At 36.5% G+C, this 25,840-nt stretch overlaps 2 protein-coding genes across 2 annotated transcripts; both read left to right on the top strand.

Annotated features, from left to right (window-relative positions):
- The first annotated feature begins 3,617 nt into the window (after window positions 1-3,617).
- IFI44L (interferon induced protein 44 like) lies at window positions 3,618-23,035 on the top strand. The gene is made up of 9 exons (XM_061186416.1): window positions 3,618-3,711; window positions 8,104-8,597; window positions 9,126-9,174; window positions 9,905-10,100; window positions 16,358-16,510; window positions 17,971-18,142; window positions 21,499-21,599; window positions 21,877-22,051; window positions 22,206-23,035. Exons 2-8 carry the CDS (start codon window positions 8,114-8,116, stop codon window positions 22,045-22,047), a joined length of 1,326 nt encoding a protein of 441 aa, XP_061042399.1. The 5' UTR covers window positions 3,618-3,711; window positions 8,104-8,113; the 3' UTR covers window positions 22,048-22,051; window positions 22,206-23,035.
- LOC133089013 (chromodomain Y-like protein) lies at window positions 11,477-13,110 on the top strand. Its single transcript, XM_061187184.1, is given in 4 exon segments — window positions 11,477-12,082; window positions 12,084-12,300; window positions 12,303-12,461; window positions 12,464-13,110. Coding segments are annotated over 4 exon segments (1,629 nt in total).
- Window positions 23,036-25,840: the final 2,805 nt, after the last annotated feature.

Below are 25,840 nucleotides of genomic sequence, written 5' to 3'. Positions count from 1 at the left end.
CCAAATGCCAGAGCATAAATTCCCAGCACTCTGGGAGAGGGATTCAGAAATGAATAAATTGATTTAAAGAAAATGATGATTTAACACACTTGAGTTGGAAGAGTGAAATTTATATTTCTTTTAAATATATTTCTATTTTATGCTCATGATTACTGTGAACATTTTATTATGCAACATTCTTTTTCATTTAATAATAAAAATGTTAAATGTAGTAAAATTGGTAAATTTGACATTTTTCATACCACAGTTTATTGTAGCCCCAAATGTGAAATTACATAAGTATTGTAGGGTGTTCTTCCTGAGCCTAAGTCTGAGTATCATGTTAAAATCAGTTCACTGTTCATCTACAACGCAGAATAATAAGAAATCAATAAATGAATAGTTGTATGTTTAATCATAAGGAAAGGAAATTATTTAATCATAGGAAAATATTTATTTTCATTATTTTTATTTTCTCAAAGAGACATTTTTCTTTAAATATGCTCTACTTTCTCTTTAGAAAATGGGTCACAATGGTCATGACCAGGCTCTTCTTTAATCTTGGGGGTTCCTAAATTGTCATTCATCTGTTTAATTTAATTCATTCTTCAAATGTATATTAAGCAGCTGAGGAATAACAAGCAGAAGTGGAGACTAACCACAGAGGAGAAGGAAGAAAGCCAAGGAAGGAAAAATGTTGAGGAGGAAGAAAATAGAAAAGGAAGGCATTATGGGATGAGGAAGCAAAATAAGTGGAAAGAAAACAAAATGTTCAAAGCAAGACAGTACTGGGAAGCTAGAGACTCTGAGTCTGTATCTGGAAGAGGCTGCAGAACAACAGGAAGTGCGAAGAAGGAGAAGGAAGGCAGGGCCATACCTTTCTGTCCCTCGGGTGAGGCAGCCGTGGCTCTCTGGTCTTCCTGACTACACACAGCTTGGGGGATGATCACTGCTTTTGGAGGTGGCCCCCCTATTCAGCTACAGGAATAACTTAAGTGACAAAACCCTTTGGCCATTTCAGTCTTTAAGGCCTGAGTCTAGGATTTAGAGTCTTACTCTAGGCAGACCTGGGAATCTTTTTTTTTTTTTTCCTGTTTGACTAAAATTTTTTTTAAATTGAAGTATAATTGGCTTACAATGTTATGATAGTTTCAGGTATACAACACAGGAATAAGAAGAGCAAATGGGCAGCAATATGGATGGACCTAGAGAGTAATATACTTTATGAAGTAAGTAGACAGAGAAAGACAAATATTACATGATATCACTTATATGTGGAATCTAAAAAATAAAACTATATGCAAAACTGAAAAAGACTCACAGACATAGAAAATAAACTTGGGGTTACCAAAGGGGAGAGGGAAGAGAGGATGGACAAAGTAGGGTTATGGGAATAACAGATACAAACTACTATACATAAAATAGATACACAACAAGGATTTACTGTATAGCACAGGGAATTATACCCATTATCTTATAATAATCTATAATGGAATATAATCTGCAAAAATACTGAATCACTATGCTGTATACCTGAAACTAACACAGTACTGTAAATCAGTTATACTTCAAAAAAAAAAAAAAAAAAAGAACAGATAGATGAATGGATGAATGATTGAATAAATAAATGCAAAAGGTTAAAAAGTGGTCTCTTTGATCTCAGTCTTGCCCTTTGTGATAGAAATCTATGATGCCCCCCCCCATGACCTACATCCTTGTGTAACTCTCTACCCTTGAGTGCGAGAGAGATCTGAAAATGATGGGATATCACTTCCATGATTAATTTATTGGCTTTAAAAGAGAGATTATCTTCAGTGGGTGGGCTTGATGCAATCAGGTAAACCCTTAAAAGAAAGGGGCTCTCTCTGAAGGAGATTTGACACGAGGGAGATTCTGCTGCTGGCCTTGGAGGATTCTGTTGCCACCATGTCTTGTAAGCCTCAGATGAGTGAGACCATTGGCAAGGAACTGGGAGCATCCTATTGGAGCTGAGAGTGGCCTCAGGCTGGCAGCCAGCAAAGAACAGGGGACCTCAGTCTTACACTTTCTAGGAACTGAATTCTGCTGTAACCCGAAAGAGCTTTCCCAGAGAAAGATGAGACCACTCCTGGCCAACACCTTGAGTGAGAGACCCTGAAGAGAGAATCCAGTTGAGCCATGCTGGTCTCCTGATCCATGGAAAAACTGTGCCATAATAAATGTGAGTTGTTTCAAAGCCTCTAGGTTTATGGTATTTGTTACAAAGCAAGAAACAACAAATACACTTTTCTTTCTAAGACATTCAATTTTGACCATGCCACCCCCTGCTTTCAGAGTGTGAATGTTGTCTTCCTGATAAAAATTCAATTTAAATAAGACTTTTTTCCCCCCAGGTGTGTATATATATTTTTTACTTTCTACATTTTATTTTATTTTTTTTAACATCTTTATTGGAGTATAATTGCTTTACAATGGTGTGTTAGTTTCTGCTGTATAACAAAGTGAATCAGCTATACATATACATATATCCCCATATCTCCTCCCTCCTGCGTCTCCCTCCCACCCTCCCTATCCCACCCTTCTAGGTGGACACAAGGCACTGAGCTGATCTCCCTGTGCTATGTGGCTGCTTCCCATTAGCTATCTATTTTACATTTGGTAGTGTATATAACTACATGCCACTCTCTCACTTCGTCCCAGCTTACCCTGCCCCCTCTCTGTGTCCTCAAGTCCATTCTCTACGTCTGCATCTTTTAAAACCCTGATCACCTCCCTAGCCTCATTGCCTGCCAATCTGATGTTGTCACTCCATTCCAGACAGACTAAAATAATTGGAGGTCTCGTAACACTGTGCTCTCTCTTGCTTCACTTCTTCCTTGTAATTCATGTCTCAGTCTAAACTTTGATCTTCTAGCAAGCTTTTTCCTAATGCACTAAGACTGGGTGAGGCCACCGTCATCCTGGTCCCCAGACAATCTCGTTCTTATTCCACTTGTAGCCCTCGGCACACTAACATAATTGTCTGTGTACCCGACTGTCTCCCTGAGTACACAGCATGGTCCCTGAGGGCAGTGGTTTTATCTTACTCAGCATTTTCCTTCCCAGGATCTAAGTCCGTATTGAATGAATGAATGTATAAACAGGAAAAGAGGCTGCACACTGCCTTATGTATGCATTCAGGAAAAGCCAAATCATAATCTGTTTGTTCCAGTGCAGAGAGTCTGGGTTTTGAATACCAGCTGGCTGCACCACTCTATCAGCTCCATTACTTTGGGCAAAGTCTCTTAATGTCCTTAAGTTTTATTTTCATACTCTGAGAAATAGGGATGCTAATAGTGTTTACTGTATGAGATTGTTCTGAGCAGAAACTAGGAAAATGCAGGTAGGTGCACAGTGCCAAATACATAGTTATATGCACAAGAAATTATTAACTATTAGTTTTATCGCAATTTTTAATTAATAATTGCCATTTCATGCATGCCTAGATGTGGGTTGCAGAGGGGACCAAAGATCTTTTTCATGTGCTCAACAGGAATCTTTTTTTTTGTTTTATTGTTTCCTCTTTTTTACTAGAGAAAAAGAAACTTAACAGCAGGTGGCTTGCTGTCTCCTGATGGTTTGCTGCTTTGAGTTTCACTTTCCTTTCTTATGAACAGGAAACCACTGATCCCAGCAGAACCTTCAGTGTCCCAATTGTGGCTGTTCCATAAATCAGAGAGAGCAGTTTAAGCCTCGTCCAACTCTGAAAAACTGGTAAGTGACTTGCTGCCATCCAATGTTTCCTAGCTGTGTGCGAAGAAAGTTGCCCGTTTTTCTTTCTTTGAAAAAAGTTTCAGAGTGAAATCACTGCTAATGATCATGCTTTTCTCTTTCACTGGTTTTGTTTTTTAATGAATATTTCAAAAACAGGGAACTATAGAGAATAAATGAACTCTACTGTAATCTTATACAGTTCTATCTGATTTTTAGAATGATTTGCTTTATTTAATTAGAATGGTTTGGTTTTTTTTCCCTTGAAAACCAAAGCATTACAGATCCTGTTGAAATTATCTAAGAGTCTCTCCTATATTATCTTCCCTTCTCTTCCTTCCCAGAGGGAAACACTACCCAGACTTTGGTATAAATTATTGTCATGCTTGTTTTTATGCTTTTGCTGTATATATGTATGTATCTAAAATGATCTCTAGTATTGCTTTTTGTATTAACAGTTTATTTATGGTATCATACTAAGAGTCTCATTCTCAACTTGCTTTTTTCCAGTTAATTCTTTGAGCTTTATCCATGTTGATACAAATAGGTCTAGTTCAGTCACTTCAATGCCCTTTAGTATTTCCTTGTATGAATATGCCAAAATTTGTACATCCAATCTTCTAACATCACCATAAACGATGCTGCTATGCATACACCTGCTTTCCAAAATGTTGCATGCCCATCAGGACAGTGTAAGTATTCTTGAATTTCTATGTCCTGGTCAACTGTTAGTATCACTGGACTTTTGTTTGATGTGAAATGATATCTCATTATTGTTTAATTTACAGTTCCTTGTCACTAGAACTATTGAACATTTTTTCATATGTTTATAGCCCATTTGAGTTACTTCATCTGTGAATTTCCTGTTCACATACTTTGACTACTTTTCTATTAGGTTGTTTGTGGTTTTCTTATTGTTTATACGTTGGATAATATTTGTAGGATAAATGTGTTTTAAAGTTGCATTGTTGTATCTTTTATTGTAAGAAAAACTTAAGTTTTAATGTAGTCAAATTTATCTTTCTTTCCTTTATAGTTTGTACTTTTAGTATCTTATTTTAGAAATCCTTCCCAATACAGAGGTCATAATGATACTCTCCAGCATTTCCTTCTAAAACTTTGCACATTTAGTGCCTCACATCAACTGGAATTTACTTTTAAGGATGTTATGAGATTATGAGGATCATATGATTTAATTAAAATTTTTTTCCTATAGAGCTATTACTTGCTCTCCAAGCTGAGTAATCAGTTGTGTCAACTTTGTATTTGGTCAAGTCCTCGATTTCACGTTCTGCTTTACCTCATGTTTATTTCTCTGGATTTGAACCCCACAATAAAGCCTCTGCATGTAAACTCGGCCTTAAGGTTTGTTTTCTAGGGGACCCTGGCTATGAAAGTTGGTCAGTCTCAGGGCTCTTGACTATCTTAGTGCCACTCTCACATTCTCCTAATTATCATAATTTTATATGTCTCAACTTGTTTTTCTTCAAAACTTTCTTGGCTCTTCTTTGCTCCTTGAAATATAATGTGAACTTTCAGATCATCTTCTTACATTCAATGGAAAGAATGTTCTTGGGCTTTTGATCGAGCTTGTACTGAATTGAAAGATAAATTTTGGAAGAATTGATATCGTTTTTAAGAAGGCTTTTCTCATCCAAGAAAGTTGGGTAGGTTTTTATTCGGGTCATTTTTCATGTCCTTTATAACATTCTCCATATAATTATCTCTTCAGAAGTTGCTCACATCATTAAAAAAATTTACTCCTAGGAACATTATTTTATTTGCTGCTTTTGCGAATGAGGTTTAAATAAAAAATCTGCTTCACTTCTTTTTTCTTTAGGTTTGCTAATATTTTGCTGAGGATTTTTGCATCAGTATTTAGGAGTGAGACTAGCTTGCAAATTTCCTTGCTTATAATGCCATTGTAATGTGTTGGTCTCTAAATTATTCTCTTGAAGTGTTTAAGATTGTAAAGTTGATCCCTCAAAGTTTGGTTTAGCTATTGGACCCACTTATCCTTGAGTTTTATTTGTGGAAAGTCTTTAATGACGAATTCTGTTTTTTTAAATGGCTATGAGATTATTCATTTTTTTCTATTTATTTTCATATCAGTTTTGGTAAGTTTTGTTTTTCTCAGAATTGGCCCATTTCAAATTTGCCTATTTTCAAATTTATTTTTAAAAAATTGTTCAGCTTAAACAATATTTTTATTGTTTGTAGCATATGTACATGTTCTTGTCTATGTTCTTGACCTTGGTACATTGTCACCCCACCACCTTCTTTTCTTTATCAGTATCAGCAATGTTTTACACATCTTATTATTCTTTTTAAAAACTAACTTTGGTTCTGTTGATCTTCTCTTTGTATACTTATTTTTGCTTTATTAATTTTTGCTTTTACTTTTATTATTTAATTTCTTCTTTTTTCTTTGTGTTTAATTGGCTTTTTTCTTGACGTTGTGAAGTTGAAGTTTATATAATTCATTTTCAGCCTTTCTTCTTTTCTAATACATGCATTTAATTATATACATTTTTTACAGTATGTTTTAGCTTCATTTCACAAGTTTTGACAATAATATTTTATTATCATTTATTAAATTTTCCAGATCTCATTAAGTTTTCTTATTTGATCCAGGGATTTCTTAGTAGTAGATTTCTTTATTTTCTAATGTATTAGGGGATCTATTTTTTTTTTTTTTCTAATTTCTAGCCTATATTCTTATTCAAAATTATAGTGCTTTGAAATGTTTTGAGATTTGCTTTTTTGAGTTTTGTAGGACTATTTTAATATATGTTCTATTCCTTCCTTCTCTCATTCTTAGACTCTAGTTGCACAGATGTTAGCTAATTTTACTGTACCCTCTAGTCACTTTTGTCCTTTGTTTTTCTTCCTCTTCTTTTTGTCTCATTGTTTCAGTTTGATATAGTTTCTTCCAATTAATTATTCCTTTTAAGTGTGTTTAACCTTCAGTTAAATGTATCTTTCAAGTTTTAAATTTCAGATATTTTTTTTAAGTCCAGAATTTCCTTAAAATTTTTTTTTTTTCCATTTTACTGTCAACCATTCAATCTTATCTTTAACTTATTTGAACACACCAAGCTTAGTTATTTAAAAATTGCTATGGGTAATTCCATGATCAGTATGGATTTGTTTCTATTTTCTTTTCTGTTTTTTCTCTTGGTTTTCTATCATGTTGTTTTGTCTGCTCCCCTGTGCTTATGATGAGTGTGAGACATTGAATATCAAGAAAATGTAGAGGTAATTTAAAGTTAAGAAAATGTTCTCTTCATCCAAAGTTTATATTGCATCTGTCCTGTAGCTAGAGACACTGGCAATCCTCATTTGTCTTAATCTGATTATAGATTGAGAAGACTAGAGATGAAATTAAGTCTATCTCCCAGTCCACGGGTGCTTCTTCTCTGTAGCTCTTCATAATTGTCATGCATGGCCTCGGGGAGGGTTGTGAAGGCACCCTCTTTGTTGTGCTATATTACCCTAGCTCTATGAATCTAGCAAAAGCTTTGCTGAACTTCTTAGCATCTTCTAAAGTTGACAGATGCATCAAATGCCAAGCTTACCTCTCTGTCTTCACTTCTTTTCCAAATCTTAGCCAATAACATAATTCTTCACTGCTTTTTTTTCTCTCTAATACTTTCAAATATATCTGTTTTACAGTTTATCCTGTGTTTCTAATTTTTCTTATTGAAAGAATTGGCGTGATGGCTAATGGTCTATTTTGCCACTTAGGACCTCCCTATTTAATCCTCTCATGTTTCAATTTCTTTCTTTGTACACTGTTTTCTGAATTAATTTCTCATTTCTATCTTCAAATTCATGGGTTGGCAAACTATGGCCTATGTGCCAGCCATCTATTTTTGTAGAAAAACTTCTATTGGAACACTGTCATGTGCATTTGTTTAAATATGGTTTGTGGCTGCTTTTGCCTTACATTGGCAAAGTTGAGTCACTGTGGTAGAGACCTTATGACCCACTTAGGCTAAAATTTTTACTATCTGTTATTAAGAAAAAGTGTGCTGATCCCTGTTCTAATTCATTAATTTTTCTCTATTTTTTTAATCCAGTCTGTTTATTTTTCTACTGACCTTAAAAAATTAATGATATTTTAAATATTTAAATTACCTATTTTTTCATATCTATCTATAGTTTTATATGTATGCATATATATGTATATATGTGTATGTGTGTACTATATATATATATATATATATATGTATATATATATATATATATATATATATACACATAGCCTTATAATCCAAATCCAAATAACATGCTTTAAGTGGGCGAGCGGAAAAAATAACTCACTGGAACTAGGATAGCAGAAACCACAATGCTATACTACTCTCTCAAACTATTAATTTTTTTTCTCACTAGATACAGAACAATGGCAGTGACAACCACACTGACATGGAATGAGGAAAAGAGTCTTCAAAAGCTGCTTGGAAATGTTTCTTTGAGACTTCTTTACAAGTCTAGTGTCCATGGAAACAGAATTAGAAATATGCATAATAGCTGCATTCGTCAGGGATCCACTATAACAATGATTTATTCCCCCAATAATATTTTTGGTATCTTTATGCTTGGGCATTATCCTGAAATGTCTGAAAGTTTTAGAAAGCCAAATACTTCCTTCTGTTTTTCATTTCAAAAGAATAAAACAATGGAAATGACGGCAGCATTTTTAGATTCAACATCGAAAATTAGCCAAAACCTACTGGAATTTCAGTTCTCTATTTCTCCCGATCAGTGTTTATCTCTAGATTTACACCATAGAATCATTGATATACCTAAACTTTTAGTGGAAAAATTAGGACTAAATTCTGCCTTACGATCCCGATTTTTGGAATGTGAAGTTTTTCGAGTGGAAGGTATGTTAAATTAGATAATCCTACATTCTGGTTCTAGTCTTTGTGTTTGGTAGGTCATAATTAATCTACGTGAACAAGGAAAAAGGAGACAGACAATTGAATTTCATGCCACAAAATTTTTTATAAGCTCAAAAATGAAACCTGGAAGGCCTAAAGGTTATGGGGTTATTACCCAGAAAGAATAGGCAGCTTTGATCAAAGTAAGTTCAGAAGTGTGAGTAAAGAGGTGGAGATGGAGATGGAGAGCGAGAAAGGGTGGGGGGAAGGCCTCAGTATTTTGACACGTGACACCTTTTTTTGGGTCAGCTCGAGGACCTCTAGGCATAATTATATGAGTTTGCAGAGTGACTTAATGTACAAAGAAGAAAATTTTAGCTCCTCTTCATCTCGTTATGCTGCCGACCCTAACTCCTAACCCAACAGCTCAGCTGGGTTATTCAAGAAGACTCAATACCCTATTTAGAAGGTAGACTTGGCCACATTAAACCAGACAAGTTTAAACATTATTATGCTGTTTATTTCCTTTAGGAATTAAGGATGATGCAGGCTACATAAACAGGATAACAAGAGCCACACAGTAAGTTAGTTTCTTGGACTATCTATTACTCATTTCATTACTCACCAACTGTATAAATGGCATCGACAAATAGTAAAATTAAAAATTGTATCACTTGGAGTGATAAAAATCGGTTATAGTGTTCCTGACATAATGTGTTCAAGACAATTTAGAACAGCAACAAAAACAAAACCACTACCAACTGAAACTTTTAAGGTCCACCTGATGACAATTTGACTTCATGTTTCACTTTGGCCCTGTTACATTCAAAGTTTTCCAGACAGAGTCAAGATGACCATTTTAGAAAATTCCTCTGAATCCTTTCCTTGAGAGTAAAGTTTTCGAGGAACCTCGGAAAATTTTAAAAACAAAGTCCCTTCTCCCCAGTTTATAGATAAACACCTGCATTGCATTTATTTTATTTTTATTTCTCCTTAATATAACCTTTTTACTGAAAATTCATCTTCAGTGTTACTGTTATTTCTTATTAGATTTATATGGTCTAAGGCTAACAGTTTAGCAATGATTTGGTTGCTGGTTAATGTTTAACTTAGTCAGATATAGATAAGTGCATTTTCTTCAAGCACAAAATGCATAACCTTAGACCCTTTCAAGTCATATGATAGATGTTAATATCAAAATAATAAGTAAGCATTAAACCATACTTTTCAGAGGGAAGAAAAGCGCCAGGAAAATTGTATTCTTCCTTATGGAAATTTGCCTGTTGTATTTAACTACTGCATTTTTACAGGCACAGAAATAGTCTCTTAGCAGACCTCAGAGCCTACAGGCCCTATGCAGACTTGGTTTCAGAAATCCGTATTCTCTTGTTGGGTCCAGTGGGGTCCGGAAAGTCCAGTTTTTTCAATTCAGTGAAGTCCATTTTCCACGGCCATTTGACTCACCAAGCCATAGTGGGGTCTGATGTCACCAGCATTACTGAACAGGTAAGTTATTTCAGGATTTTCTGAGGATTTTGTTTTATGGATTACAATTATTATTTTATAAGAAATGACCATGAGAAGCAAAACAGCGATTTAAACCTTCACAGGGGTAAATCAATCTATCAATGCTCCTATAAAGACTATCTTATTTGTAAATAAATAGATTTAAGGAAATAAGTATAATACTAACACCATTTTTAAAAATGTTACCTGAAAGACCTACCAATTACAGTGCAATATTTATCTAGAAACTTCCATTCTGTGCTTGTCAATGTTATCATACAAACAAAAAGAATAAAGGGAATTAATAGAAAATTTCATAATCAAGCTGTGTTTTTCTATGATTGCTATAGTCTAATATTGTTATCTTCTGATTGGGAATATGTTGTACATTGTCAATACATAATTTAGCATAAGACAGCAATAGCTCATTTTAGTTGTGTGTCACATTCAATAACTGAAAGCATTTTCTAGGACTTTCAAGAATCACATCTTATTTCTTGATGTTGGCTATATTCTATCCACTTGAGTGGCTTTATTATGATATATCAGCCTAGCCTCAGGAGCCAAGGCAAGATACCACAACAGCAAATCAGTACATTAAGCATTGATTGAAATGTTTATGTTTGCTAAATACTGCGTTGCAATAGAGACCTAAGTGCAAATAATACTTGGTCCCTTTACTGAGGGATCTCAGGGACCAATGCAGTTAATAAAAAAATAAGTAGTATTCAATGTGATAGATGCTATAATAGCGGTACTCATCAGGACAGAATTTCTCTGCCTTCTTTTTATGTTGAAAACTCCTAAGGCATTGCTTTAAGAGAAGATGTAAGTCCTGAATTCCAAATAGAATGCAAATACTATATACACTGAAGGAAAACAGGACAGAGTATTTGTGAAGGAAATGGAATATTTTATTGCTCAGAGACCCTTCTTTCTGAAGAATTGAAGTAAAGGAAACAGGTTAATGGTTAATGTCACTATGAATGTGCCTATTGATCTTGAAATTTTATAATGTACTTTAAGTATCTAACTCTAAATGCTTCATGTAATTCCTTTCATGTTGAGGTACCAGTAAACCCCATTCACTTAGATCAAAATCTCCAGTGGGATTGCTCCTAGGCATTTCATGGAGCAATGTGAGCTTTGACTCCATCACAAATTACAATAGGTTGAGATTCTTGGGAGAACTGAATAAGTGATTGGTTGGGCTGTTGAGCAGGGAAAGAAAATAACCTCTAATTTAAGATATTAGTCATTGTTCTGCCGAGATGTGGCATGGCTTTAACTCCTGATCTGAAGAGTCTTATCTTGAGTGGTACAGACTGTCGAATACCAATCGTTCGGATAAATTTGGAAAAGGAGTAAACTCGTGTATGTTGGTCTCCACCACTAACTCACATCAGGTTGAAAGGATCGTTGACAAAAGGAAAAACAAAAAAGGGAAGACAGAATATTTGGTTCGGTGGCAGGGCTATGACAGTGGGGATAACACCTGGGAGCCGGAGCAGCACCTGGTGAACCGAGAGGAGTATATCCACGATTTTAACAGGCTCCACACCGAGAAGCAGAAGGAGGGCACCTTCACCAGAACCAATCGGACCTCCCCGAACAATGCTAGGAAACAGATTTCCAGACCCACCAACAGCATCTTTTCCAAGGCCTCTCCTAAATCACTAATGGTCGGCAAAGAGCACGAGCCCAAGACCATCCCGCTGTTTGCCGCCGGCCAGAAGTTCAGGAAGAACCCAGCCCCGTCCCTCTTGAACCGGAAGAACATGGACCTGGCCACGGCAGGCATAAAGATCCTCGTGCCCAAGAGCCCTATCAAGAGCAGGACTGCGGGGGACGGCTTTCAGAACGAGCGCCCCGAGAAACTGGACCCCGCCGAGCAAGGGCAGGAGGACACGGTGGCGCTGGCGGTGGCGGCCACAAAGCCGGTCGGGGCTCTGCCGGGCCCCGGCGCCGAGCGGCCGCGGATGGGGGAGCCGGCCCGGGATACCCCCGCTGGTGCCTCAGGTGTGCGGCCCCCCGACTGCGGCCATGGCCACGGGGCTAGCCGTGAAGGGGAAAGGTTCCTCTCTATTCACGGACGCGCTGACGGCCAACAAGACCACCAACCTGCAGACGTCGGTCACGGGAGTGACGACTGGGAGGAGGAAATTCATCGACGACGGACGAGACCAGCCCTTCGACCAGCGGCAGTGAGGCAGACGGAAAGCATCTACAGGTACAGGGACATCGTCGTCCGGAAGCAGGAAGGCTTCACCCACATCCTGCTGTCCACGAAGTCGTCCGAGAACAACTCACTCAACCCAGAGGTGAGGACGGAAGTGCAGAGCGCCCAGAGCACGGCCGCCACCGAGACAGCAAGCCGGTGCTGCTCGGCAGCCTGGGCAGCGTCTTCTGCTGCGGCCTCGACTTCATCTACTTCATCCAGCGGCGCCTTACCGACGACCGGAAGAGGGAGAACACGAAGATGGCCGAGGCCTTCAGAAACTTCGTGAATGCTTTCATTCAGTTTAAGAAGCCTATCACTGCAGCCGTAAACGGCCCAGCCATTGGACGAGGAGCGTCCATACTGCCTCTCTGTGACGTGGTTTGGGCCAATGAAAAGGCTCGGTTCCAAACACCCGATACTATCTTCGGACAGAGGCCAGACGGCTGTAGCACCGTTATGTTTCCCAAGGTAATGGGAGGAGCATCTGCGAACGAAACGCTGCTCAGCAGGCGGAAGCTGACGGCGCAGGCGGCGTGCGGCAAAGGCCTGGGCGCCCAGGTGTTCTGGCCCGGGACCTTCACCCGGGAAGTCATGGTCCGCCTTAAGGAGCTCGCCTCCTGCAACCTGGTTGTGCTCGTGGAATCCAAGGCCCTCGTGCGCTGCAGCAGGAAGCTGGAGCTGGAGCAGGCCAACGAGCGGGAGTGCGAGGTGCTGAAGCAGATCTGGGGCTCGGCCCAGGGCATGGACTCCATGCTCAAGTACCTGCAGAGGAAGATCGACGAGCTCTGACGGCCGGGCTGCCGCCCAGACGACCCTGGAATCGCATGGCACAGGGCGGCTGGGGCTCTCCGGGGCCGGGACCCACCCTCCCAGCCTGAAACACGTTCACTTGGCGCTCACGCTTGGAAGCAGGACTTGAAATAGCCAAGCAATTTATTACCAAGGAGTTTCTAAGTACTGTAACTTTAAAATAAATAACTACAAAGCTCCTTTGTCCAAACGTCATTATTTTATACTTAATACACACACAGATATAAAAGTATAATGGAGAGCTCTGGGCTGCTCTTTGAGGCTCTAATTTTTGTTATCTTTGGCTAGGACTGTATAAAAAAGAAGTGTGTTTTCCTAGTTTGGGTGTCAGAAAAGTCTGGAATAATGTTTGTTTTCCTTGTCTTTTACCCTCTAGAAAACAGAATCTAAAGAGGTGTTAGCCAGCCTCGCCTCCCCTGCCCCAAATAGAAATACAGACCAATCTGAGGCATGCCCTTGTCTCCAAGAAGGTACAAACCTCAGAGATGGAAAATTCTAAATCAATAGGAAGACTTATCTTTCAGGATAAGTATTTCTGATTAAACACCCACTGATGAACATACCCCCAGACTAAAACGCACGTAGGATTCACGCTGAGAAGTCAATTGATTCTCCCTTCTTTTTTAAATATGTCCGATTCTTACCCAGTTGACAGGAAGAAACCACTCTCTCTAGGGGAAAGCTTGTTTTGCTGTATTAGTGAATCACTGAATAGCGGTAAGTATGATATCTAAGTTATAAGTTAATCTTAGTGGGTTTATAATTAGTTTTTTCTGACCCTTTTGAAAAATAACTACATAAGTGCTTCTTGTTGCTGGGTGAAAACTACTACTTTATATACAGTTTTGGTTTTCTATTTGCAGATATGATTGATGTATTACACCAAAAATAAAAGTATTTTTATGTTTATAAAGTGTAATTTTTAGGTTCACTTAGAATATATTTTATTCAATAAGTTAAAATTCTTTTGGCACACTATTAAATGCAGAAACTCCTTTTTAAGAGAAAGAACTACTTTATATCGACGTTTAATGTTCTTGGTCTCTGCTTTCATGTCAACACAGTATACCAAGTACAGATTGCTGTCTGAAGAGTGCCCTGTGTAAATAGACACCTGCATTCCTGCCAGGAGTGGGGACTGATTCCTGATTCCAGATGCCTACCATTCAGTAGGCTTCTGAGCTTGCAATCATATGGAATGTATGAAGAATGAAATAAAATCAAAACCTTATCTTGTACAGTTTTGACGTTTATACTTAAAACTGACCACCTCCTGGCCTCGGAGAGCTGTACAGCATGTAAATCTGCCTTTACCTTGGATTGGTTGGTGCAGTAATTTTGCATCTTTGGGACCTACTTTTTTCGTTCAGTAGTTTGAACTATATATAAAATGTACAATCAGTAAAGTTTTTATAGACTAAATATTCAGCTGTGAAAACTGGTTAAATGAAACTAATATTTCTTAACACATTTGAAAACAAACAAAAACACAAATTACAATGGGCTACAGGGGTATGCTCCACTTCCTCATTTAAAGTGGGAGAATGGCGATTAGAGTATTGTCTGGTGTCTCTGAGAAGTCCTTTTCTTTGTGATTCTTCCCAAATCTTCCATAGTTGTGTCTATGTTGGAAGTGTATTTGACCAATAAATAAAGTTTTTTCAGAGTTTTCCTGAAAAATAGTCTTGGGATCAGATTGAGTGTGTCTAGAAAAGAAGCTTTGTTAAAGTAGTGCTTCTTAAAGTGCGGTTTGTGGACCCCTGAGAGTCCCTGAAACTCTTTTAGGGGATCTGTGAGCTTAAAACTGTTTTTAAAACACTAAGATGCTTTTTGCTCTTCCTAGTGTATTAACATTTGAATTGATCAAACAAATATAATTTTATCTGTTGGCACCTTAGCATGAATCAAGCAATGGCACCAAACACTACTACAATCACTGTAATCTTCCCTACCACTGAGTTTGCAGTAAAAACGAACAAAATGCCAGTTTCACTTAAGAATTTCCTTGATGAATCAGTAACGATTATTGATTTTGTTTAAACTCAACTTTTAAATGCACATCATTTAAAAATTTTGTGTGATGAAATGGGAAGTGCATATAAAGTGCTCCTAATGCATGTCAAAATATGCTGGTTGTCTAGCAAGGGCACTAGTGCAACTGAGTTGTAAGCTGAACTTTTCTCATGTAACATTTTTGATTGAAAAGACAACTGAAAGACTTGCTGAGTCATACTTGGGTATTTGGTAGACATTTTTGGGGAAAATGCACGAAATGAGCCTGTCACTTCAAGGACAACAACTCACAGTGTTTGTTACCAAAGATAGCATTTGAGTTTTTAAGAAAAAATTAGAACGTTGGGAAACTTGTATCCACCACTTTGAGCTTGAAAACTTAAGAACTTAAAGACTTATCTAATGAGATTGATGATGGTATTAACAAATATGATGTTTTAATATTGTACAATGAAATGTGCCAATATTTGGACCATCCAGATAAGACAGTGAACCAATATTTTCAAATGACCAATGCATCAGGTTACAAAATCATGGATGGATAAAAGATATATTCAAAGTGTAAGATAGATCAACGAACTTAATGTAATAGTATGAAAACGTCATGGATTTCACATTGCAGCTAATCTTTGAGAAATTATCACTTGTTCAGCTTTGATGTATTATTAATGAGGAATGTCCATAATTCTCTGAAAGCTGTTAAATTAAATACTCCCTCCTTGCCTACTACACGTATGTATGAGGCCAGATTTTTTTCATGTACTTCAACCAAAGCAGTATATCACAACAGATTGAATGCAGAGGCAAATATGAGAATCCAGCTCTTTTCTATTAATTTAGACATTAAAGAGAATTGCTAAAAGTAAATCAATTCCACTCTTTTCTATAATTTTTTTGGAAAATAATTTTTTTTGTAAAATTGATAATTAAGTTAACATGTAACAGGGTCATAATTGTATTTTTAAATGATTTAAGAAATATTAAAAATTTTTTGTTTTAATTTCTAGTATGTTACATGTCAATAGATATAACTCACATGAATAAAATAACTTTGGGACCCTCAATAATTTTTAAGGGTCTAAGTTGACCCTGAGACCAAAATGTTTGAGGACCACAGTTTAAAAATATTAACCAGTTTCTATTTTTCCTATTGTCATGTCTTGAAGGCTAGTTGAAGAATGAACTTTTATACTTGATGTGTTTTGTTTTACAGTATAGGATATATTCTGTTAAAGATGGAAAAGATGGTAAATCTCTGCCATTTATGTTGTGTGACTCCATGGGGCTGGATGAGAAAGAGGGAGTAGGCTTATGTGTGGCTGACATACCCCACATCTTAAAAGGCTGCGTGCCAGACAGATATCAGGTAAGAATCCTTCAATGTCTAAAACATTTCAAATCATTTTCATCAATGCTTTTCACTGACTTTTTACCCCAGGCAGTTTCAACTGTCATAAAGTGGTTTTAACACCAACCAACGCTGCTGTACTTTAATAAGTATTCATGTAAGGAAAGTAGATAACAGCTCTTATTTTCTATAGCATTAAGAAATATAGCCAAAAGGCAAGATTCTACTTATATAGGTTCCAGGAAAAGTTCAGGAGGAGCTGTGTTTATATCATTCTTTACAATGATGTAAAATAGTAGGAAAGTAGTAGTATAATCTCTTGCACTTTAATAATCACTTAGGCAAAATATTGAAACAACCACTTTTTGTTGAAGTGTGATGTTATACTGAAAGTAATCAGGCTTCACTACTTAAATACTTAGATTCAAAGGTTGGCTCTGCCACCAATTAGGTGTGTACCCATAAGTAAGTTACATACTTGTCTCTGTAAGTCTTAGTTTTTTCATGTGTGTGTGAAGTGTAGATAATGCTAATGCTCATCTCATAGGTGGCTAAGAAGATTAAATGAGAAGATGCACTCTAAGTTCTCAAAAAGTTAACCATTATTATCACCTTTCTTTTAGGTACAATAAAATCAGCCTCAGTTTCTAAGCAGTGACCTCCTTTGCCTCTCAATTGTGCTTGATTGGAAACCTTAACTATGCACTTATTTATTTAAAAACTGTTGATTAAAAACCAAATTTGTGTCAGATACTATGCTAGTTTTGAATATGAACATAATCCTATCCTTAAGAAGCTCACAATCTAAAAAGACATAAAGATACAGGGAGGAGGAGCAGGGCAGAGAAATGGGAGAAATCATAGACATATGAGCACCTTCATTTTTCACAGCACAGAGTCAATCAATTCAGTCCAACATTGAAACATAGAGTTAAAAAAATAATGAACCCAGCCTTGTATTATGTTTTGTAATTATTTTCTTAACCCTGGAAAGATTATTGTCTTGTGGTAAGGAGATGTTAATTTAAAATTTGGTATTTTTTTCACTTTAGTTTCTTTTTCTTCTGTAAAATTAAAAGAAATTATAGTGTTTTAGTTTAAATGGCATTTTCAATATATTTTTCTCTTGCCTTTTCTCTCAGTTAGTGCATTTAAGTATGCAAGAGTTTTGAAATCAGGTTTTAAAAAAACATTATTTGTACTTTTCTGAAATATTTCCATTATGGATAATTAAGTTATAATCACCATTTTTGCCAAAGCAACGGAGTGTGTTGTTTTATAAAAAAGACATAATGGCGCCATGCTAACAGTGGAGAGGAAGTATGAAAGGGGTGCTACTAACTAATCTGGGGAAGGAGTATCGGGGGGAAGGGAAGGTTTTGGCTTGGAGGTTAGTGGTGGGCACGTTTGAAACATGAATTGTATCTGAAAGAATTCAGCAGAGACTCTCTAAATGTTACCTTATGTTTCTATAACAGTTTAGTCCCCATAAACCAATTACACCCAAGCATCCTACTTTCATCACCTCTCCATCACTGAAAGACAGGATTCACTGCGTGGCTTATGTCTTTGATATCAACTCTATTGACAATCTCTCCTCTAAAATGGTGGCAAAGTTCAAACAAGTTCAGAAAGAAGTATTAAACTGCGGTGAGTCTCATTGTACTTATTAAAATATTTTTACTTGGAAATAATGATATATTCACAGGAAATTGCAAAAAGAGTACAGCAAGGTCCCATGCCCCCTTCATCCAGTTTCCCGAGCCCTGGGTTAGTTGGTGGCAACAGCAGATGGAGATCATCCAAAGGCTTTATTGAAAGCAGGACCCTAAATCCTAGTCTTCAGTACTTAAAGACTAGAAAGGCCATAGTTTTTTTTGTCATGTGTGATTTTCCTGTGGCTAGATAGGGGAGTCACCTCCCCACATTATGTGACTAGACCAGAAAGATTAAAATCGGGAGATATAACACTCTTATAATGTTTGGTATAGCTTTGTCATTTTGTCACATGTAGATTCGTGTAACCGCCACTACAATCAAGATACAGAACTACTCTATCACCACAAAGTCTTTGTCATGGTATCCCCCAATCCTCACCATCCATACTTTTTGGCAGCAACTAATCTCTCCTCCACCTCCATACTTTTGTCATTTTGAGAATGTTATACAAATGGAATCCAACAGTATGTCTGATTGGAGACTGGCTTTTTTTCTCTCAGCCTAATATCCTTTGAATCCCATCAAAGTTGTTGTGTATATCAATTGTTCATTCCTTTTTATTGTTGAGTAGTAATCCATGGTATAGATATTCCACAGTTGTTTTAACCATTCTTTATCAAAGGACGTTTTGATTACTTCTGGTTTTTGGCTATTGCAAATAAAGCTCCTTTGAATATTAGTGTGCAGGTTTTTGTGTGGACATAAGTTTTCATTCTTCTGGGATAATTCCCCGAAATTGTGATTGTTGGGTCCTATGCTAAGTGTGTGTTTAATTTTTTAAGAAACCACCAAACAACTCTTCAGAATTACTGCACATTTTATATTTTAACAATATATGAGAGATCTAGTTTCTCTGTATTCTTGCTAGTATTTGCCATTATTGCTATTTAAAAAAAAATTAACTCTTCTAATAGGTGTATAGTGATAGCTCATCATGGTCTTAATTTGCATTGCCCTAATGATGAATTACATTGAACATCTTTTAATGTACTTATTTGTTTGTGTGTGTCTTCCTCAGGGAAATATCTCTTCATGTCTTTGACCTATTTTCTATTCGGACACTTTGGTTTTTTACTGTTGAGTTTTAAGAGATCCATAAATTCTAGATACGAGTCAATTATCAGATATATGGTTTGCAAATAGTTTCTCCCAGTGCTCAGTTGTCTTTTCATTATCTTAACAGAGACTTTCACAAAACTAAATTTTAAAAATTTTGGTGAGCTCCAACTTATCAATTTTTTTCTTTTAAGGATCATGCTTTTCATTTTGTGTCTAAAATCCTTTACCAAGCTTTAAGTCCCCAAATTTTTTCTATGTTTTCTCTAAAAATTTTATAGTGTTATTTTTTACATTTGAATATATGATTAATTCTGAATCACTTTTTGTGTAAGATGTGAGGTGTAGGTCAAAGTTTATTTTATTTTATTTTTGCCTATGGATATTCAATTGCTCCAGCACCACTTGTTGAAAAGATTATCATTGCTCCATTGTATTGCTTTTGCACTGTTGTCAAAAATTCATTGTCCTTGCTTTTGTGCATCTGTTTCTGGGTTCTGTATTCTATTACCTGGATCTATGTGTTCGTTCTTCTACCAACACCACACAGTCTTTATAACTGTAGCTATATAATAATAAAAATATAGGTCTTAAAGTGCATAAAATAATTCCTCCCACGTTATTCTTATTTGTCAAAATTGTTTTAGCTGTTCTAGTGCCTTTACATTTCCATGGGAATTTTAGAATTACCTTGTCTATTTCTACAAAAAAATCTTGGTGGGATATTGATAGTTTGTTAGCTCTAGGAAGATTTTTTGTTGAATTCTTAGGATTTCATGCCATCTCAGATGGGGACAATTTTATGTCTTCCTTTTCAATTTGTATGTGTTTTATTTCCTTTGCTTGTCTTGCTGTCCTGGCTAGGACTTCCAATACTATGTTGAATAATAGTGGTGAGAGCAGATACCCTTGCCTTGTTTCTGATCTTAGGAGGAAAGTATCCAGTGTTTCACCACTATGATGTCAATTATGGGTTTTTAATAATAGTTCTTTATTAAGTTGAGGAAGTTCTTCTTTATTCCTACTTCTCTAGGAGTTTTTTTTCTTTTTTAATCATGAATGGGTGTTGAATTTTGCCAAATGGTTTTTCTCCATAGATTGATATGATCATGGGAGTTTTTTCCTCTTTAGCTTGTTTGTATCGTGGATTATATTGACTGAATTTGAATCTTAAGCCAACTTTGTCTCCCTAGGAAAAAAAACCATGTGTTCATGGTGCATAATTCTTTTTATGTATTGCTGAATCCTGTATGATAATATCTTATTAAGAATTTTTGCCTCTATATTTATGAGGAATATTGGTCTGTAGTTGTTGGGTTTTTATTTTTTGTTTGTTTGTTTTTTTAATTTCTGTGGTCTTTGTCAGGTTTTGGTCTCAGGGTAATATTGGTGTTATAAAATGAGTTGGGAAGTGTTCCTTCCTCTTTCATTTTCTGGAAGAGATTGTGTAGAACTGGTATTAATTTCTTTTTAAATGTCTGGTAGAGTTCTCCACTAAAGCCATCTGGGCCTGAAGGTTTCTTTTTCAGGAGTTTTTAAAACCACAAATTCAATTTAAAAATAGTTTTAGAGTTATTAAAATTATCTATTTCATATTAGATGAGTTGTGGTAGTTTGTAGTGTGTAGTTTTAGTCTATTTCTTCTAAGTTGTCAAATTTATGCATGTAGAGTTGTTTGTAGTATTTTCTTATTCTTTTTATGTCTTTGGGGTTTGTAGGGATATCCCCTCTGTCCTTCCTGGGGAAGCAGTTATTAGTAAAGCAGAACTTTGATTCTGTTAGAAGCCGAGTGTGATTTACTCATCTGATCTCTGCAGTTTGAGGGAAAAGGCAAGAGGTCCTTAGTAGAACTGTGAAATCAGTGTACTTTGCTTTTATAAATGCTCGCACACAACCTTCCTCACTTTCTCTTTCTTGGGGTTCTTTTGTAGTCTTCAAGATTCAGCAACCACTTTTACCCCCTGGCCACTTTAAAACACACTATTTGAATGGAATAGTAGCTGATTGCAACTTAGTGAATTTAACTGCATTTAGAAATGATCTCTCACTTTGGAAGAAATAATTTCTCCTGTTAGAAGAACTTCAAGTCCCAAATTGAGATTTCTTGGGGATATTGCATTCTCCTGATCTTAAATTTACCTTACAGAGTACTGTTTTCACACATATTTAATTACCTTGTTGATACACTGCTGTTTATGATATAAAATAACTGATTTATCTATTTGATATAGGTGTAGCACATGTAGCATTGTTTACTAAAGTGAATAATTGCTATGAAGTTCTTCAAGACAACTTCTTAAAGATGAGTAAATCTATGATTTCTCAAAGCCAGGTAAGGAATACTTTTCGCAACTAGATAGTATTGTAATAGTGTTGTACTGTGTGTGTGTGTGTGTGCGCTCACCCTACATATTCATGGGTAAATGAAGAAATGGATCAATTGCCTGGTTGATTCAAGTTTATACCCCACTTTAAAATAATGATCTAAATTATAATTATATTCAGAAAATAATTTATTAAGCCATTGCTTTTTCTGTTTCTTGAATTATATTTAAATCAGTCAAATTTCAGATATAAGACTTATGCTTATTAAATTCATTTTTCCACAGATACAGAATGCCAACAAGATGCTAGGCATTCCTCTTTCTAATACCTTGGTGGTTGAAAATTATGCTTCAGAGCGGGAGATGGATCCTTTAAGGGACATTTTGATCCTCTCTGCACTGAAGCAGATGTTCCGGGCTGCAGATGACTTCTTAGAGGATTTGTCTCTTGAGTAAACAGGTGATCTGGCCCCGTTCTGCTCCCCTCACAAGCTTTTGGAAAAACTCTAAGCTATACCTCAGTTGGATGGCTGGTACCCATCTGCCTGTTCTAGTGCTGACAGCCATGTTACAATATGTGCTTTGTTTTCACTCTTTTTATGTTTTGTTTTCAGATGCAATTGTGGGAATGTTCCAGCTCTGCATGCGACATCAGTTGCCTTGATTCAGACACTTGGCCCAAACCAGGGTTGCTGACAGCCTCTTTGAGACTCTGCTTCTATTCATGTTTTACCTTCTGTCTCTGACAACATCTAACTGATGGTTCCTTCTAGGATCAGTCACACCTCAAGTGCAAAGGCCAACCTTGAGCAGTGGTGGGCCAACATACGCTCTATTGCAAACCACCCTTTGTATTTCTGCACTATTTACAATTTAATTTATATGACACCTTTCTAAATCTCCTCAGCAAAATTAACTATTCCCTTATTATTTATCCATAACACTTAATTTAAAACTCTATGCAAGTACTAATCACATTGAGTATAAACTGGTTACATAGTTATCTGCTTTTCTAAATAAATTGTGAGTCTTTTAAGAAACAGAGTTTGGATTTTACTTATCTTTGTATTCACAGAAATTAGGAGAGTGCCTGGCAGGGAGCAAGCCTACCTGCTATTAAGCATCTCTCTCAACCTCCCCAGAGTGATACCATGTATTTAAAATTTTCTCCTTATAGAGGAGAAGACTGGGAGAGAATGAAATGCTGGAGATAAGTAAAGGAGGGAGAATGTTTCACTTATCTCTGGATGACAATATGATTTAAGTTAATTAAAAAGAACAAGTATTTCTAAAGGACTTACATTTTGTTTCTGTAAAAAAAAGCTTTTTCCTCTAATGAACCCATGCCTGATTTTCATTAATTGAATTCCAAACCATCCTAGCCATGTTCCCAAAGTAGAGTGATCAAATATGTTTACTAGTGCAAGTCAATAACAAAGTTGTCTTATACAGGTGCTCCCAAATGATTCTAAAGTTCTCTGGGTAGCTGAAGAAGTTAGGACTATTAATAAAGACAGAAAAAGAATTCCAGAAAATAGTTTTCAGGGTTTTTTTTTTTCTCTCTTTTGTCTCTTAACTCTCTTCTTCAAATTTCAAAGTCTTTTTCAAATGAATATGCTTTGGCTCAATAGTTATTTATATTAAAGCAGTCTAATTTACTTATAATCAGAATTATTATCTTTTTGGGGGAAGTCCTGGGTATTACAAGGGCAAGAATTCCTTAGGGATAGTTAAGGAAAAAGGAATATTTACTAAAGCAAAGCTGCAGGTGAAGCTGTGCTCAAATGAATGTCCAGGAGCCATGATTCAATGGAAGAGATGGATGGGGTCTTTTAAAAAGATCTAGGAATAGAAAGGTCATAAGTATTGAGGAAGAGAGCCCAAAGTAGATATTGGGAACAAAATTAGAGTGGCAGCCAGGATGCTTATGATATGGATGTAGGATGCAACAGGTCCAAAAAGTAAGGTATGTTTTCTCTATGTAATCCAGGGAGAAAAACAAGCCATGGCCATTGTTGGTTGTGAAAGACTGAAGGTGATTGAAGACCCACCATTGTTTTCACCAACTATAGGGCCATAACTCATCCTTCTCCAAGGTGGAGTCAGCAAAAATCTGGGCAGAGGAAAGTTTTGCTAGATGTAAAGTTAGATTCAAGGTAGAACTTCTTTACTCTATTTGAAGGGGTAGCATGGAATACCCTTATGAGGGAGATGGAGACATTGAAAAGAAGAGAAGTAATGGAATGATCAAGAGAGATAAACAATGAGGGACTGTCCAGGTGAACCAACATTGTTTGAGAGTACAAATATTGAGGCTAAGTTTTTCTTTTTGTTCTATAAAGGTGTTAGATAAATGATGTCACAATTCTGAATCCTCTGGCTCTACACTACTTTGGGAACACTTAAACCTCCAATGGAGCTAAATGTATATTTGGAGTTTAGGTTGGAAAAGATTGGTGAGGGGAGCTTCAAAAAGGGATAAACTTCTCTTTTATCTGAGAGAGAACCTTCCCTGACATTGTGGATTCTGCCAATCTTTCTCTACCATCCTGAGAGATAGTAGGACTCACCACTTTGCTACATTTTAGAGGCCATTCAGGATTTTTGAATAATTTGCAATTCATCTAGATGTACAGTCCAGCCAAAATCACTAAAGTATTTCTTAGTAAAATACTGCTAAGGGACACAGTAGATGAAACATAAGTGTGGTGTCAAGTAGAATATCATCTTAAAGTGAGAGAGATGTTGTAGAGACAGTTTTGCTAGAAACTTTGCGCAGTGGGTGGGTGGGTGAGTGGGTTGGGTTGTGGCATTAAAAAGTGACTGTTTCTTAATCTACGTGTCCATCAACAGATGAATGGATAAAGAAAATGGAATATTATTAAGCCATAAAAAGAAGGAAATCCTGCCATTTTAAACAAAATGGCATATGCTAAAAGAAATAAGTCAGATAGGAAAGACAAATACTGTATGACATCACTTATATGTGGAACCTAACAAAGCTGGACTCATAGAAACAGTGGAATGGTGGTTGCCAGGGACTGAGGGGTGGGGGAAATGGGGAGATGTTGGTTAAAGGGTACAAATTTCCAGCTGTAAGGCGAATAAGTTCTGAGAATCTAATGTACAGCAAGGTGACTATAGTTAACAATACAGTATCATATACTTGAAAGTTGCTTAGAAAGTAGTTCTTAAATGTTCTCACCACACATACAAAAAGTGTAATGATTTGAGGTAATGGATGTGTTAACTAACCTTATTGTGGTAATCATTTCACAATATATATGTTTATTAACGCATCATGTTGAACACCTTAAACTTACATAATGTTATATATCAATTATATCTTAATAAAGCTTGAATAAAGTAAAAAACCAAAGTGTTTCCTTCTGACAGAAATTGGTAACATTGTACAAATTCACCCAGTATCTACCTTAATAAGAGGGGTAATTATGGTGGGTGATGTGTAAGGCTGTGTCTTCTTTAGAAAACTAATCTTAAAGATTATCATATTGCTTCTTCATAAAAAAGGCAGGTTCATAACTAATTTCACAAAATTGATTGGGGGGACTCAAGTAAATCTCAGGTGCTTCAGAGACCAGCTGATGAGTAATCATCTTGTAGGGACAAAATTCCATCTGATGCTAAAGTAGCCACTTGATAGCAAGGCTGATCAAAGTCTTTAGGTGTTCCTAAAAGCTGTGGGAATTTGGATGTCCCCAAATCCCAATCCTAATGTGATGAGTGTCTGGGCCGATTTATGGAGGAGAGTAGATTAAGTGCATCTGATTTTTGCCATCAATCTAAGCAAGATGGAATCTTGCCTACCAGTTGCAAACCACTGCAAATTTTTTTTCTGGTGTTGAAGAAAATGCAAGGCACTGGGGTCAGCCAGACAATAGTTTGGATAATAGCCAATATCCAGCTGCATGTCCCTCACATGGATAGATTCAAGCTATTCCAGGCCCCAGGGAAGAAATGCCAGTGTAAGCAAAACTGCAAGTATGGGTTGCAGGAATTGGGATGGGGTGGGGAAAAGACTAACAAGCTGTGCTCAACAGTGGTGGGTAGATCATTATAGTTTTTAAAGTTTTTTAAACAATTGATTTCTTTGGAATATTTCATGAAAACTCCAGTCTGACATCAATAAAAAATGCAAAACAACCCCATAAATTTAAGCCTTTGAGCTCATCTGTCTTCCATTTTGGTGTTATATTGTGAAAGTAATTCACATGTGAATGGACCACTA

This window comes from Eubalaena glacialis, chromosome 3 (assembly GCF_028564815.1).
Source record: "Eubalaena glacialis isolate mEubGla1 chromosome 3, mEubGla1.1.hap2.+ XY, whole genome shotgun sequence".
NCBI lineage: Eukaryota > Metazoa > Chordata > Mammalia > Artiodactyla > Balaenidae > Eubalaena > Eubalaena glacialis.
The sequence above is the reverse complement of the archived record's forward strand: the minus strand, read 5'-3'. Positions and strand labels throughout refer to the sequence as shown.